Below are 15549 nucleotides of genomic sequence, written 5' to 3'. Positions count from 1 at the left end.
ACCACCACCACCACCATAGAGCAGATTCTAGCCTTACCTAACTTTGCTCTATTACAATCCAGGATTACAATAAAAATCTGACAGGGCTTCTTGTTCTTCCTCCCATTTTAAAACAAAAAAAAGTTTAGCCCCGACATACACTTTAGTTACCTTTTGATACTGAGGCATGTCTGCCAAAAGAGGTAGTAGTATGTTTGTATAATATAATTTCTATGGTTTTCTTAATAATTGCATTTGTAGTATTGAGTTCTGCAAACAAGAAAAAAGTAGGGAAGTAAATGGACAATTTCATAACATTATTTGTTTGTCTTTATCTCTTTCTAGGATGGCGTTTGCAGTGCAGGAGAAGCACTATGGCCCATCCTTATTAAGTTTTTTCATCTATAATCCAAAGTTTGGCCAAAGAGAAGGCGAGGTAATAATACAATGAAATGATTTTAATCCTTTGGTAGGTTTTTGGGACAGGTAAACACATGGTTAAACATTCCCTAGCATGCAAAGGTTTGGAGCTGCTGCAAATGTGTTTTGCTTTCTTATCGAATGGATTCTCTATGAAAAAAGTTCCACTTTTCTGCCACCCTGCCTGCCCGTCAGTCATTATCAGCTTTTTTGGTTCAAAAAGATTAAAATATTTGCATTAGCTTTCAGGTGACATCACCATTCCTTTCCACTGCTTCATGGATTAGCTGGGCACTCTGGAATGCTTTCATTTAGCTCTCCCCAGCAGCACAGCAGAATTTCAATAAAAGCTCTGCTCGCCCTGTGTGACAGAGCTGAATGCCCTCTGAGGCCCTAGGCTACGTGCACACGTACAATAGTTGTCGTTGAAAAGGATCTTTTAAACGACAAACCACTGCACGATGCATGAAGGAGTGTTGTACATACAGCACTGTTCTTCTCTATTGGAAGGGGGAGAACGTCTCTCCCCTTCTCTCTCCCCTTCACTTTCATTACAATCGTTCCTCGTCTGTGGATCCACCAGGGCAGTCGTATGGATGACAAGCGCTGTACTGCCTGTCTGATATCAGCCCTGAGGCAATTAGTAGGTGGACAGTAAAGGATAAGGTTTATTTTGAGATTACATATACAATTATATTGACTAATACAAATAAATTTTTGATAAACAATTATTACATTTACAAATATTTTTATTTGTATACAATAATACAATACAAAAGCACTGAAAATGTTATGAAGGCAGGTGATCAAACTGCTGTCCACCTAGTTTTGGTTCACCCTATATATATATATATATATATATATATATTTCAGTTAATTACAGTTGAATTTACTCTTCCCAAATCAGGATAGAATAACTTCCTTTACATGCTTGGCTGGTCTTAAATTTGCATGTTGCATTCTCACAGTGAAATGTCTGTTTTCTTTTTCTGTACATTGTAATAAATCCTAAGATAATCAGAAAGTTGTGATTACGCACTACTCAGATGTTAACCCCTGCGCTGCCTGATTGTTACATGCTGTTACATCACTTTTCGATAATGGGACGAGCCTTACAGCACTCGGTGTGTTATTACGCCCGACTATTTTACTCAGCTACACAATCCAGTTAATTATCAAGATATAAAGAAGTAGAGTCTTGTGATTGTAATTGAAACTGCATGACTTATTTGTCCCCCAGCAAAAATGGAAATTGGTTAATATAATCATTTCTATACTTGTGTGTGACTGAAGAGATCTTGTTGTACTTGTCTGATTTCAAACAAATGCTGAAAGCTGATGTTTGGTTTCTTGGGGCTACTGCAAAGCATTGCTTGTTAAAAAAAATGTAGCAATTGCATTACACCCAAAGTATTTTAGTTGTTGAAACCTGTTGGGCCGACCCCTGGCTTCTTGTATGTCTTGTTTACTCCAATAGTAAGATCTTTGTTTTTTATAGTTAACTCAATCCAGCACTTTCTATGGCATTCGTTATAATGTGAATTTATAATATGAAGTAAATATGGGTGTCTGACACAGACGTTGTGACCTCCTCATAATGGTCGCCAAATAGCTCATAACCGTCATATATATATCATTTACCCTCCACCCTTAACAAACATTGTGTTTTATACAAACTTCCAGTGTATATACATTTATTTATTTGTGTTTTTACTTTGCAGGAAGAAAACAAGATTCTCTTTTACCATCCAAATGACATTGAGAAGAATGAAAAAATAAAAAATGTTGGTTTATGTGAAGCAATTGTGCAGTTTACCAGGTATACAATCTACAAACCAATGTATCGCCTAATGCAGTGCTCAGCCTAGGTTTTTTTTTTTTTTAAACGGGTGGGAAGAAATTTTAGGCAGGTGGCAGTCGTTGTATTGTGACCCAACTTATCAGTAACTACCCAAAAACAGCCGGGTGGTTATTGAAAAGTGCCGGGTGGTGCGCCCAGCTAAATGGGGCTGGGGAGAACATTGTAATGTATTACTGTACTTTGTTTTGCTGATCTGAAAACTCATTCTGTGACCGAAGCATGTATTGTTGTGCATAGCTTTATGTAGTCAATGTGGACATTTTTCCTGCCAGAACTTCTGTACAATTTATCAGTTCCTATTAACTTTTTTAAATACCCTGTGCCTGGAGAACTATGTAAACAAATTAAGTAAAAAAATCACAAAGTCTCCAGTCTATTAAGGAGAATACATGTATCTACCACAGGTACAAAGTAGGCCCCAATCTTTTAAATCAACTAAGTATGTTTATTTAGGACCTATAGAAAATCAGCATGTTTTGGGAATCTGCATCCTATTCTTCATGGCTAGCAATAAAAATTATATTAGGAGTTAGGCTGCGTGAACCGGTCTGGTCATTGGCTGAAAACAATCCTATTAACAATCTTTAGTGATTGTTTTCAGTGAAAGATGAATGAATGAGCACTGTATCCACATCGCCATTTTATTCTGTGGAGAGGGGAAGGAGGAAGATGAGTGAGTGAAACCCCGCCTAATGGAAATGCACAACCATGGCGGATTATTAACGGCTTTAGGGGACTCCTGTACACATGTCAGATTTAGCCTTAAACCAATGTTTTATGGAAATTGTTCCTATATCGCATTCAGATCCCTTAAAATGTGTTCTCGGTATTCGTTATTTTCAAAGTTTAGTGCTTTTTTTCCTTTGTGTTAGATGCAGGCATTGATCTTCCTAATGGTCTGCAACTTGAACTATGCTAGACTTTTTCTTGCCAATTTAAAATAAAATGGAGGTACCAATCACTAAACTCATTATGAAATGGAAATCTGTTCATTTTTTACTTATGGTATGCAAACATTGCCTCCACATCCATGAATTATGTGTTATCTGTTACATCCAGGGTTGTGATTTTCCCATTCTACACCATGTAGCCAGGAAGGTGATGGTGCCGTGTTAAAGCCGGTCTATAGGATCCCTTTTTCTCCTTCCACTTTTTATTTATATAAATTGGGGGCAACCCCCCCCCCATTTCTCTAGTCTCAAGTCTTCTATCTTCTTTTGTCTGGGGACTGGGTATGTGCTTTACAAAACAATGCATAAATATTATTAACAGTGCAATTTATTCTTATTGGCTATTCTTTTATATTTTTATTTGTAGAACATTTAACCCAACAAAACCAGCACAGTCATTACACACACAGAAGAATAGACAATTTTTTCATGAACCTGAAGAAGGATTTTGGATGATTATGGTAAGACTTTCTAAACTTCTACAGCATGTTGAAAAGACTATTTCCCCCTAAAACGTCAATAAATTAGTTAAATACAACCTAGAAGGCTGAGTCACACCCTGACATTTTATTTGTGATATAAACGTTAATATTGAGATATTTTAACAATAATTTCCTACTGTTTTATCCCTTTAAAGGTTTTAGGTATTTTTATCTTCCTTTGTGTGTTGAATTTGGTTGTTTTCATCCTAGTATTAATAAAATTCTGAAGTGGCTACAGGGAAGCCCTCATAAAAACCAAATTGCATATTTAGACCTACAAACTTAAGTCGTAAGGTTTAGAGTTCATCAGAAATATAAGAAACTGTTGGGCGATTATAGTTTTGAACATCTACCAAAGCAGAACTTTCACATTTAGGTTGACTAACTCTTTAGATTTGATCATTATGAATTATATTTCACTATAAATTATTGGTTCATTGGTAGCAGTTTTATTACACAAAAAATAATACATTAATAAAACTTTTATTTTTCAGTAATATGGCTAACATGTTACACCTTTATTACATTTTCAGGTGGTGAAAAATCCTGTCGTTGAAAAACAAAAAGATGGCAAGACTGTTTTAGAGTACCAAGAAGATGAGTTACTGGTGAGTATGTAGTGCTATCATTTCATTGCTGGGTGTACATGTGATTTGTTTTCAGCTTTTTTTTCTTTGCAGGCCAAAGTTAAAAAATTTGCATTAATCTTTTACTCCTCAAAAGCTTATACTTACCATTCCTTCCTTTGGTAAAGAGTAGTATATGACTTAGGCTGCATACACGCGCTCAGCAATTGTTGTTGGAAAGGATCTTTCACAATCCTTTCCAAAGACAAAAGACTTAACGAGCGCTGTACATACAGCACCATTCTGCTCTATGGAGAGGGAGGAGAACAAGCGAGCGGAACCTCGCTGCGATCCCTTTCCTTCACTTTTATTGCAGTCGTTCGTCCTCCATTGTTCATGGATCCGCCAGGATGGATCCATAAAGGATGGACGACGGGCGCTGTACACACCTCAGATTTTTGTCTAATACTAGCCCTGAAGCGATTATTGGACGGGAATCATCTGACATGTGTATGTAGATTTACTCCATGTGACAGCAGGAGGTCACCTAATTCCGTTACAAAGGGAGTTAATAGCCTTAAAAAGTTCCACTTTGGGGAGTCGTAGTTTATACAGAACTTTTCTTCATTATTGCTGGTAGGGTGGCTACATTAAAGTAAATCTGCTTTGTCCTGTGTGAGCAAAGAACAGAAATACGTTAATGTGGCCATACACGGCTTTATTGTGATACAATTTAAATACCTGATATGACACCTATTGACCAGAGTTGAGCCAACATGTTAAAGTATACAAAAAGTATTTATATATATAATCTATAATAAAGTATACCTGTTATGAGAAAAATATTGGGTCTGTCATCATTGATCTACTGAAATCGCTAGTTTGGTGGTCTGTGGTTTTATTTTCTTTTGTAATTGGCCAGGAACCAGCTTGCAGCAAAGAAGACTGAGAAAAGTCAGAATTATTTTCTGTCATTTTTGTTCTAGCCTGGTAACTAGAGGAGGTCATTTGTAGTAGTCTACAGGTTTCTTTTATGGCATCCTTTTTTTCAGACCCCATTGTATGTTTCAATAACACTGGGCAACAAACATTTTCTTGCCAAACAGAATAAAATCATTTTAGGTTATGTTTGATGCACAGATTCCAAATACGGTATTGGTTTTTTTTTAAATACTTAATGTCAATATATTCCATATTCAGTATATTTCCAAAACTAATCACAAAAAAGTCATTGAAAAACTCAGTTTGTATGATTTCCTCTGCCCTGATACCTTTCTTCTATCACCTTTATATCTTGATGGAACCTCCCCCCTTGTTCCTCACTGAAATCGCCAAGGTTTTCTGGAAATTTTTGCAAATGGCTATGGAGATATTATAAGAGCAAGTTTTGTACCAGTTCTTCCTAAGTTTGTGCTTTATGGTTATCCAAGAAGTTCTTGACAACCATGACATAGCTGTGCCAGGCAGAAGCTTCAGTATCAGTCATGTAACTTGTGAAATTTGAATTATTTATCAGTTTCTGAATCTGGGGTCCATCAAATTCCTGCTTTTAATTTTTCAGTACTCAATCCAGAGAAGAATCTACAAATGTATTTGGGAAAAATCACCTTCCTTGTTCAGAGCTCTAACAAATTGCTTCATTAATCTCAACTTTATGTGTAGTGGAGGGAGAATGATTTTTTCTTTGTCAACCATTGGCTCGGTAATGATGTTCGCTGGACCGTTTTTCATGTTTTCCCTTGGAGGCCATGTCACTTTTTTTCAGTGACCCTGCTTTGCTCTACTATCCCACAAGCAGATGAAACATGGGAACTTTGTGTATCTACTTTGTGTCCGAATAGGAAGTAGGAACCATTTTTAAATCAACACATATGGACCATTTGTGTTCATGATAGCGAAGTTTTTGTAAGACCATTTTGATATTTTCATATTCCTTAAGTTTTGTTGAGTGACCAATTGGAATTGATGCATAGCAGTTGCCATTAGGCAGTAAAACAGATTTCAAACTTCGAGTTGAACTGTCTATGAAAAGCCGCCAATCCTCTGCTTGGTATTCTGGTCCTCCCATATGGGCTAGTAGTCAGGGATATTACAACAGTACACAAAGTCTCCATCTTCACTGAAATATGGTCGGAGTGTCAGCTCTCTTGTCCTATAAACCAGTATTTGAACTTCCCGTTTCAGACAGTTCTTTTCCTATAGCCTGGATGCTAAAAGTTCAGATGCTTATTTTGACAGACTTAGGTCACATATTAAATCATTGAGCTCTTCTTGGGAGAACTGCTGGTTTGATGAAACACTTCCTTCGTATTCACTTCCACTGCTAACTCCTGGATTACACTCCCTGTATATCCTCCATGTTGGATACGGGAATATCAGGGAGTGTACTGAACACTGGTATGGGAACATCAGCACCATGCGGCACAGGTCGTCTTGCCAATTCCAAATCAGGGTACTCCCACAAAAGATTGATAATATGCTGTGTTAACATTTGTTGTTGGTAAAATTGTCTATTCTGATTCCTGTATCACAAGAACTAGAGCCAGTTCAATGAAACTGATGTCATTTCTGGATTCAGCAGACCTGAAATACACTAAATATATTGAAAAATCCTTAGCAAGTGAAAATGTTTTTTTGGTAAGCTCTGTTATCTTCATATAATCTCTTTATTGGGATAAATAACTTTGTTTTTTTCCTTTACAGGACAAAGTGTATTCCTCAGTTCTCCAGCAATGCTACAAAATGTATAAGGTATGAGATCAAAACACTTTTTTTCCATTGCTGCAGGTGAAAAAAGTTTATTGACCAACCTGCGGAATCTATACATGTAACATTTACTTTAGTTAGTAACAAATAGGACAAAGCTGCCCAATTTCAGGAGCATGAAGTGCTAAATTGGTAAAAATAAATTGTCAAACTGCTTTATTTATGCAAGGGGTCTAAAGAAGTGGCAGGGGTATTTATTGTACTTAATGCAGTGGTTAGAAAAATGTGCTCCAGTACCCCCATGGATGCACAAGTATGCAAAGTCACATGTATACACTCACACAATCACTTAACTCTCTGATAGTGTGGCTGTGACTATCTATCACTGTCCATCTCTGAGTTCCCATTGTCCTGCTTCTGCCAGCATTGGGGAGCTGGGCGGAGGGAAACGTGCTCTCCACGTATCACAAATATTGGTGAAGGGAAGCAACATGCCAATCGGTCAGAGGGAAATGTTGAGAGAAAGAAGTGTGATGAGAATCAATGCAATGAGGAGAAGTGGGGTGCAGTTTGCCCAAACACCTTGCCTGCTGCAAAATTTTGCCTGTCTAATCTGCCGTTTGGGAAGCTCTGAAATAGGAGATTGTCAAATGTATGAAATAAATAATGGACAAGGAAACATGAATGTCTTGTTATTTCTGGTCAAACAAAGTAGCTTGGATGTCAGAGCCCAGTTCCTGAGTGCCCTTAGTCCTTGCGTTTGGTACACCAGGCTTCCCTTCCATTTGGTACCAGTTGCTGCCAGAATAGATAAAGCTACATTTATATATTAGTAACTGCAGAATGGTGCTATAGTTTTAAATATGTATAGGAATATGTTTGGTACACATGGCATTTTATATTATTTAACTATGTCTGCCATATTGATTTGTACCAGTCTTTTTTTTTTTTTTTTTAATTTTTGCCTTACAACTAAAGCTAACAACTCACAACTAATCATGTACATTTATTTTCTCTCCCCGTACAGCTATTTAATGGAACATTTAACAAAGCTATGGAAACTGGTGGAGTTACATTGCTAAAAGACAGACTGGAGAAGTTCTTTCATCGGGTAATTATATCTGTCTTCCTGTCACTGATTAAGTGAGTTGTGATAACCTAAAAAGAACTGCTGAATGGTACTTCAGAATTAAAGGTTCAGTGAAGGCTTACATTTATTTTCTTTGCATTCCATCCCATGACATCCCATGGGCTCAGAAAAGATATGTCAATTTTAATCAAAATTTGCACAGACTGAGCATGCTTCCCCATGAAACCTTGTGATTAGCTGTTTAGGCGTCAAGCACTGCACTGCGAGAAGGCAGGGAATGCCACCTGTTCCCCCAAATCTTGGGGTAAAAGGTTCTCCTTGCAGGTTTCAGTAGTAAATCCAATTATGTAGTTGGTGGAAGGTACGTAAAAGTGTCCCTAATAAATTCACCCTGTAGCTTTGCCCCAATATGCAAAATATTTATTGAAGAGTATCCCCCAGTTCAGTTATAGCAAGCACGGACTACCTGTAGATTCTAAACGGCAATGCTGCAAGTTGGAGAGAAGAGCAGATGATGTACTGGGAACAATATGAGCTAAATATGAGCTAAAATATAATATAAAATAAAGCTGGTAACCTGGTGGGTGGTTCATGTGGAAGAATGTAGCCTGCTTAACAATACATGAGTTCAGAAAGGTCATTTATATGTAAATAGACAAACTATTGGTAGCTGTGTAAGTGAAAGACAACATCAGTGACTGGTTTTATGTTCTTCATTTCACAGTATTTACAGACATTACACATGCAGTTTTGTGATCTGCTCGATGTATTTAGTGGCATCAGCTTTTTTCCATTAGACAAGATGACTTACCTGAAAATCCAGTCATTCATTAATAGAATAGAAGAAAGCCTCAATCTTGTGAAGTACACAGCGTTTTTGTACAATGACCAGCTGATATGGTAAGTAACATATACCTAATATTTTGCTTATTGTGTGATATATTTTGCACTTGTCTGGCAGCATTATATAATTTATAAGCAAATGAAGTGCAACTTGAAAGCCCTTTTCACGTACTCTTTGTAAAGCTTCTAGAAATCTAGCTTGCTAAAACCTTCTGCGTCATCACTGCGAGCTTGCTTACAGGACAGAATAACTGTTTCACATGTGCAGTAATGAATCAGCTTATGTAGTTCTGAATTGTTGCTGTATCATTTGCACTTTGCTACACAAAAACTGCACTGAAAGGCATGCTAGCCAGGAAAAAAGTTTGGAAGAACAACTCGGCCTCTTCACTTGACAGTGCCCGTGCCCTCTGCATCCATCTTTGCAGCAAGTCGCCTTTTCTAGGTTCAGTGATTGCCAGGTTCATTCAGCCCACATCTTGGGAGCTCAGATTTTCATGGACATACTCTTTAGGGGTGTGTTGCCACAGTCTGGCCTTGCAGTATAAACAGCTGTTAGTCCTGAAGCAAAGACAGACGAAATGCAGAATTAAGTGAGTGTGTGCGTTTTTGTATGTATTGACTGCCTACTATACCTTAGATATAGACTAGCAGTGTTTAAAGATAATCAGAGCAATTGTTTCCCTAACAAGGCCCAACTCCATCCACTAATTCTCACCTTCTTCTTGCTCCTTTTAATTTACAGGAGTGCTAAGAATTACTCAGGCCTAAAGTTAAAGGTTGATGAATAAGGAAAAAAAACTTTTTCTCGCTGCACCTGCTGCTGGCACTTCTCTATACTGTCTTGACACTCCTGAAGTGTGTACAAGCCTGACTGCTGCTCCTGTATTGTACGGGATGACGCCATAGAGGTGCAGACCCATTACATTAGGAGGAGGAAGCTTGCGGTTGCAAGGAATAAGATAGTTATTTCACCTTATTTGTCTTCCCCTAAACAAAACAAGCGGTTAGCTGTTGCTGTGGTGGGAAAGGGAGGACCACTTTATAAGAAATTTGTTTGCCCTGTAGTTCAACTTAAAGGCAAATGCATAGACTATATTGCATAGTATAATTTTGGAGCAGTCACTATTTCTTTGTCTGATCTTATCAGATGTAATATCTTCAGTGTCTGTGCAGAGTTCATTTGCACAGTAGGTAGCCCCTTCCATAAGTATAGGGTACAGCTCTGTACATAGGTGATGGGAACAGATGTATCTATCTGTGACTGTGGCCAACTCGGCCTCTAAAGTCACGTGTTCTATTTCTGCAAAGAAATCGGCTGCAGTAATAATTTACAAAACTTTTGTAGATTGGTGCAAAAACAAAATAAGAGTGACTTACCAGCCCACAGTACTTATATCTGATAAGTGACAACAAGCCTATGTTCATATTTATTTAAAAACCGAAAGACGTTCCTCTAATTTTCCAAACTTGTTCAACCTATGCCACATCCCTTAATCTCAATTTACAAACAAATATTTTTTTTGTTTTTACATAACAGGGTCAATACCCTTGGGACTTTACAATGTATTTACAATCCAGTATGTTTCTTTTGTTGATACAAATGTTTAATAAACAAAATAAAAAAATATAAACACATTTACATGCTCCAATAATCAATCTATGGTTGTTACAAATAGGCTTAAAGGGGTTCACTGTACAAAAATCTTAAAATAATAGAAAAACAATATTACGAAATAGCATAATAAAGTATTCTATCTACACTGTATTTGGTGATAAGGAAAATCACAGACTTGCATTTAGGTCGTGAATCAAAGAAACGGGGTCTCACCCGACGTGTTTTGCCCAGATGGGCTTCCTCAGGGGATACAGAGACCCTAGGACCAATTAGAGTCACATTTATATTGGGTATATAGATGTCAATATCATGTTGGTACATATAAACATGAATTTTATATACATACATATAAATATATATGTATATATAAACCAATTAGAATCCCATTTATACGTACATAGAAACCAATTAGAATCACATTTATAATGGGTATATAGATGTCAATATCATGTTGGTACATATAACATGATATTGACATCTATATACCCAATTTTAATGTGTTTCTAATTGGTCCTAGGGTCTCTGTATCCCTTGAGGAAGCCCATCTGGGCCAAACGGGTTAAGGTAGACCCTGTTTCCTGATTCATGACCTATATGCAAGTCTTTGATTTTCCTTATCACCAAATATAGTGTGGATAGAATACTTTATATATAAAGTATATAAAAAATTATATTGATTTTATACAATTATCACCTTCTCCGTGCCTTCAAAAAAGCCTGCCCGTTCTCCTTCTTTCCTTAATGTTTTTATGTTTGCTTGATGTAATCCCCTGTAGTGGAACAGCTAGTCCCTCTGTAATATAGACTGTCTGCTTGCAGTTTTTAAAGTTTAATTCTACTTTAACTTAAGTATTTAATTTATGGAGTAATAAAAGTCACACCTTGCTCTGAATCAGGTGGTTATAACTGGGGTTTTATTCCACTGTAAAAATATTTTATTACGGAAGTATAACAAAAGTGTCTTAACAACAAAATTAAAGTGTCTAGATTGACTGCATTTTGCAATTTTAAGGACAAGTGAAATAATTCTCACAAGGTGAGTTCATATTTGTTTCATGGCTGAGACATTTCACTGCTGCAGATAGAGTAGACGGTTTGAGTAAAAGCCTTACATTCTTTCTAGTATAGTATATACAGTATGTCCCCTTTCCACATTCATTTCTAGAATATATATATAATTATCTCTTTATTTCAAAGTGTTAGGTTAAAGTATCTAGACCATTCTTTTCTTATAGAAATATTAGGGAAAGCAGTCCTTGTGTCCTTGTCTGTCACAACTGTCATCACTAGCCTCTTCCCTCTGCCATTCCCTGTTAACACTCCGCACTATGGCTATCTGGCTTTAGTTTCAGATTGTAGATACCCTGCTCACATTACAGCACATACTATAGTGTGTCTCATTTACATGCTGTTTTGAGTTATAAATACATGTGCAAGTACTTGGCCTTGTTTGAGAATCAGTATAAGAATAACTAATAAACTTGACATCCTTTAAGACATTGCCTGCATTGCTTATTTGTGACCCAGTAGTTTAAAGTACACCCTCAATTTTTTAACACTTTTTAAAAGGATAACATTAAACTCCATAAATCTCCACTTTGTCGTCTTAAAACAAAAAATAACTGCATGTCTCACTTTCATCACATAGCAATCCACTATAAGGCAGTCTTTCCTCATTTTTTTAATTTTTCCCATAGAGCCAACAATACATTGAAGACTGCTAATTGTATTACACAGCTACAGCATACTAGAATAGGACTATACTTATGAATTGTATTATAGGCTATTTGGCCATTGTTAGCACAGTGTATAAAACCATGGCTGTTTAGGAAGTGTTTACTGTCTGATGTTGGTCCATAGGGAATAAATGTTGCTACATTTTTATGTAATACATTATTTGTTCTACTGTTTACTAAATATGTATTAATATTATAATATACACATATATTATAGAACCTGACACTTTAACCTCTCACCATATCCTTGGACATCGGATTGTTTAATACCAAACTCTAATTAGTTCTTAAATGTTGTTGTCTCTATACTCACCCGTATATATTTTGGTTTTATTTTATTTTGTACTTATCTACCTGTATATACTATGTACATTTTAGGATATATACACATTAATATGAATTAAAAAGGAAACGAATAATAATATAAGTGCTGAAAAATCAGGATGGTAATCGTCTGAATCCCGATGCAGATTTTTCAGCAGTTATATATAGGCGGCTTATGTCTAACACAATAAGCATTTTCCCTAGCTAGCTTTTATGGGAAAGCTTGATCGATTTATATGTACCTATGATTGAATTGTACTCATTGTATACTAACCTATTTATTGGCATTCATATTGCTATGCCAAATATACATTTTACACTCCTAATGTGTATGTGTGTATATATATATATATATATATATATTATCAATGTATATCGGAATGCATCTCCTATATATATATTTATATGCATACCATTTATTCTGCTAGCATAAACCTTAAGTAATCTTTATTTTAGTGCAATCATTTTTGTGGTAAAGTATAAAAAATGAGGTTGCATTGATTAAATGAATACCCAGCATGTCAAGCATCAAAGCCTCTCATACACGAGGAGTAAGTGTGATTATCGCTTTATAGTTACCCTAATGTTGGCTTTTAAATGACGGCTTCCAGTAGGACAAACATCGTAACGCAGTCATCATTTCAAAACCTGTGCGCACCCACAAATTGCATGGTTTGCATTCATATATGTGTATGCATGAGGGCGGGGATCTTTAAAAAAAATTGTTGGTGTTATTTATTTTAGTAAACCTCCATTTTTAAAATACATACTGACTTTATTACTTTACATCATTACCATCAAAAGGAGATGAAACATTTCTTATGTAGTAGCAAAGCTCTTGTAACTGAGGCATGCTGGGTATTATAAACAGGTTCATAATACCTAGCAGAGTTAAGCAAACAGTTCACTGAGTTCCCATTGTTCTTCATCGGGACACCCATTTGGCCTAATCATTTTGGTGTAAAAGTTGGCAGCTACAATGTAAGCAAATCACTGTCTGGGAATTTGTTTACATGCCAGCTCTGCCTTTATTATTGCCATTTGTGGTTATATACTGTTAAATCTGTGTAAGCTCTTTTTATGTGACGCCACCCCTACCAGACATCACAGCCAGATCCCAGGCCTCTACAGAAGTAGCAGAACTGCTTAATCATAACCACACTGTCAGCCTTCTCAATGACAGAGAAACAGGGTCTGTATGCTGATAAATCAATATTCTGCTGTCAGCTCTAGTCTTCAATTGTAGTTTAAACAAATATACAAGCAGAAAAGCCTGATATGGCTCCCATAAGGTTTTTTTTAAACAAATTTTGCATAACAAAAATAGAGATACAGTACAACGTGCATATTAGAAGTCATAGCACAATACTAAACGTGCAAAAATAAAATTTCCAGTGCAACTTCAAATGAACAAGAAAAAAATAACAATACAAATAAATTAAAAGAAGACAGAAGGGGGAAAGGATAAGTCCAGGAAGACATTGTGTAGAATACTAGTTAAAACCTAGTCCATACCTAGAGGGTTGTCACATCAACTGCACATTTGGGAGAGAATACTACTGCCTAAGTTCCCAAATAGCAGAAAATGTTTCCTGTGAGTCATTCAGGACACTGGAAAGTTTTTCATTAAGAAATGTGTTTACGCGTTTTGAAACTTCAAAAAATTGGTTGAGTATTTCAGTGTTTCTCTATGGTTTGTTTTGCTGCAATCAATATATGTACACACAATTGGAATTGGACATTAGAAAGGTTAGAAGGTTTAAATTTTAGGAAGGCTACCCATGGGTCCCTATGTACCTGTTTTAAGAAAACAGCACTCAGCAAGCGAACACACTCAATAACAGGAGGGCAGGTCCACCAAATATGGGAGTCTGTACCTCGCTCCTGACAGCCTCGGAAACACAATTGAGATATCGTGTGGGAAATATGCTTTATTTTGGATGGTACCATGTACCACCGCATCATAGCTTAGCTAAGAGATGGCTATTTAATATTACTTGTATCTGCTTGGTCTACCACATATATTTCTGTTGGACCACCACAGATGTCTATTTAGGTGTTTACCTGCTTCACAGGCTGTAATATGACTTGCATTAGTGTAATTCCTAAAATCAATGTTTTCTCCTGCAGGAGTGGTCTGGAACAAGAAGATATGAGAATATTGTACAAATACCTCACTACATCACTTTTTCCCAGATACATAGAACCAGAGGTAAGAACAAACCTGAACCTAGAAGACAAGGTACACCTAAATAGATAAAAAATGTTAGCACTCCTACATTTCTCCTTTAGCAATTTGCTTTGGTTCCTTATCCACCGACACATGGACCTGATTTATTAAAGCTCTCCAAGGCTGGAGAGGATACACTTTTATTAGTGAAGCTGGGTGATCCAGCAAACCTGAAATGGGAGTCATTTGCTAATTGTTACTAAAAATGTTTTGAACCCTGTACCAAATCCATTCCAGGTTTGCTGTATCACCCAGCTTCACTAATGAAAGTGTATCCTCTCCAGCCTTGTAGAGCTTTATTAAATCAGGCCCATTGTTTTTGTTGCCCTGACAAAGGAAACGTTTGCGCCTCCAGAACACTGTGTCGGTCAGTATGGAACAACAGTAAAGGGGTATTCGAAGAACCATGAGTGCTAACATTTTATTATTCTTTCATTTATACAGTGTCACTATTGTCATACACCACACACTTGTTTGGTTTTTAGAGTGTTAGTGCCAGTTAGTATATGGATGTGCAAGGTAAACCTGTCATAAGAAATGCGGGAAAGGTATGCAGGACAGGATATCTGCATATTTATTCTAAACAGTTGGATTAGTGTAATTTCCACAGGAGGTAAAATCTTTTGAAGGTGCATTTCTCTCTCACCACTCAGTAAAAATAAACATGAATTTTATGGGTGACCTGAATGTACATACCGTGTTTCCCCGATGATAAGGCAGGGCCATCAAATAAGACAGCCCCCC

General features: G+C 36.7%; 1 protein-coding gene across 1 annotated transcript in view; it reads left to right on the top strand.

The window, feature by feature from the left end:
* The window catches only part of CCZ1 (CCZ1 homolog, vacuolar protein trafficking and biogenesis associated), a 36181-nt gene that overhangs the window by 2265 nt on the left and 18367 nt on the right, over nucleotides 1-15549 (top strand). The window contains exons 3-10 of the mRNA XM_072418954.1: nucleotides 325-415; nucleotides 2121-2218; nucleotides 3578-3671; nucleotides 4226-4300; nucleotides 6962-7009; nucleotides 7992-8075; nucleotides 8779-8954; nucleotides 14706-14787. Of these exons, the coding sequence (XP_072275055.1) occupies nucleotides 326-415; nucleotides 2121-2218; nucleotides 3578-3671; nucleotides 4226-4300; nucleotides 6962-7009; nucleotides 7992-8075; nucleotides 8779-8954; nucleotides 14706-14787 (747 nt within the window). The 5' untranslated portion in view covers nucleotide 325. The remainder of the gene's footprint in view (nucleotides 1-324; nucleotides 416-2120; nucleotides 2219-3577; nucleotides 3672-4225; nucleotides 4301-6961; nucleotides 7010-7991; nucleotides 8076-8778; nucleotides 8955-14705; nucleotides 14788-15549) is intronic.

The sequence above is a fragment of the Pyxicephalus adspersus genome, chromosome 7, assembly GCF_032062135.1.
Source record: "Pyxicephalus adspersus chromosome 7, UCB_Pads_2.0, whole genome shotgun sequence".
In the NCBI taxonomy this organism is placed as follows: domain Eukaryota; kingdom Metazoa; phylum Chordata; class Amphibia; order Anura; family Pyxicephalidae; genus Pyxicephalus; species Pyxicephalus adspersus.
Note: the sequence above shows the minus strand (reverse complement) of the source record. Positions and strands in the feature narration are given on the sequence as shown.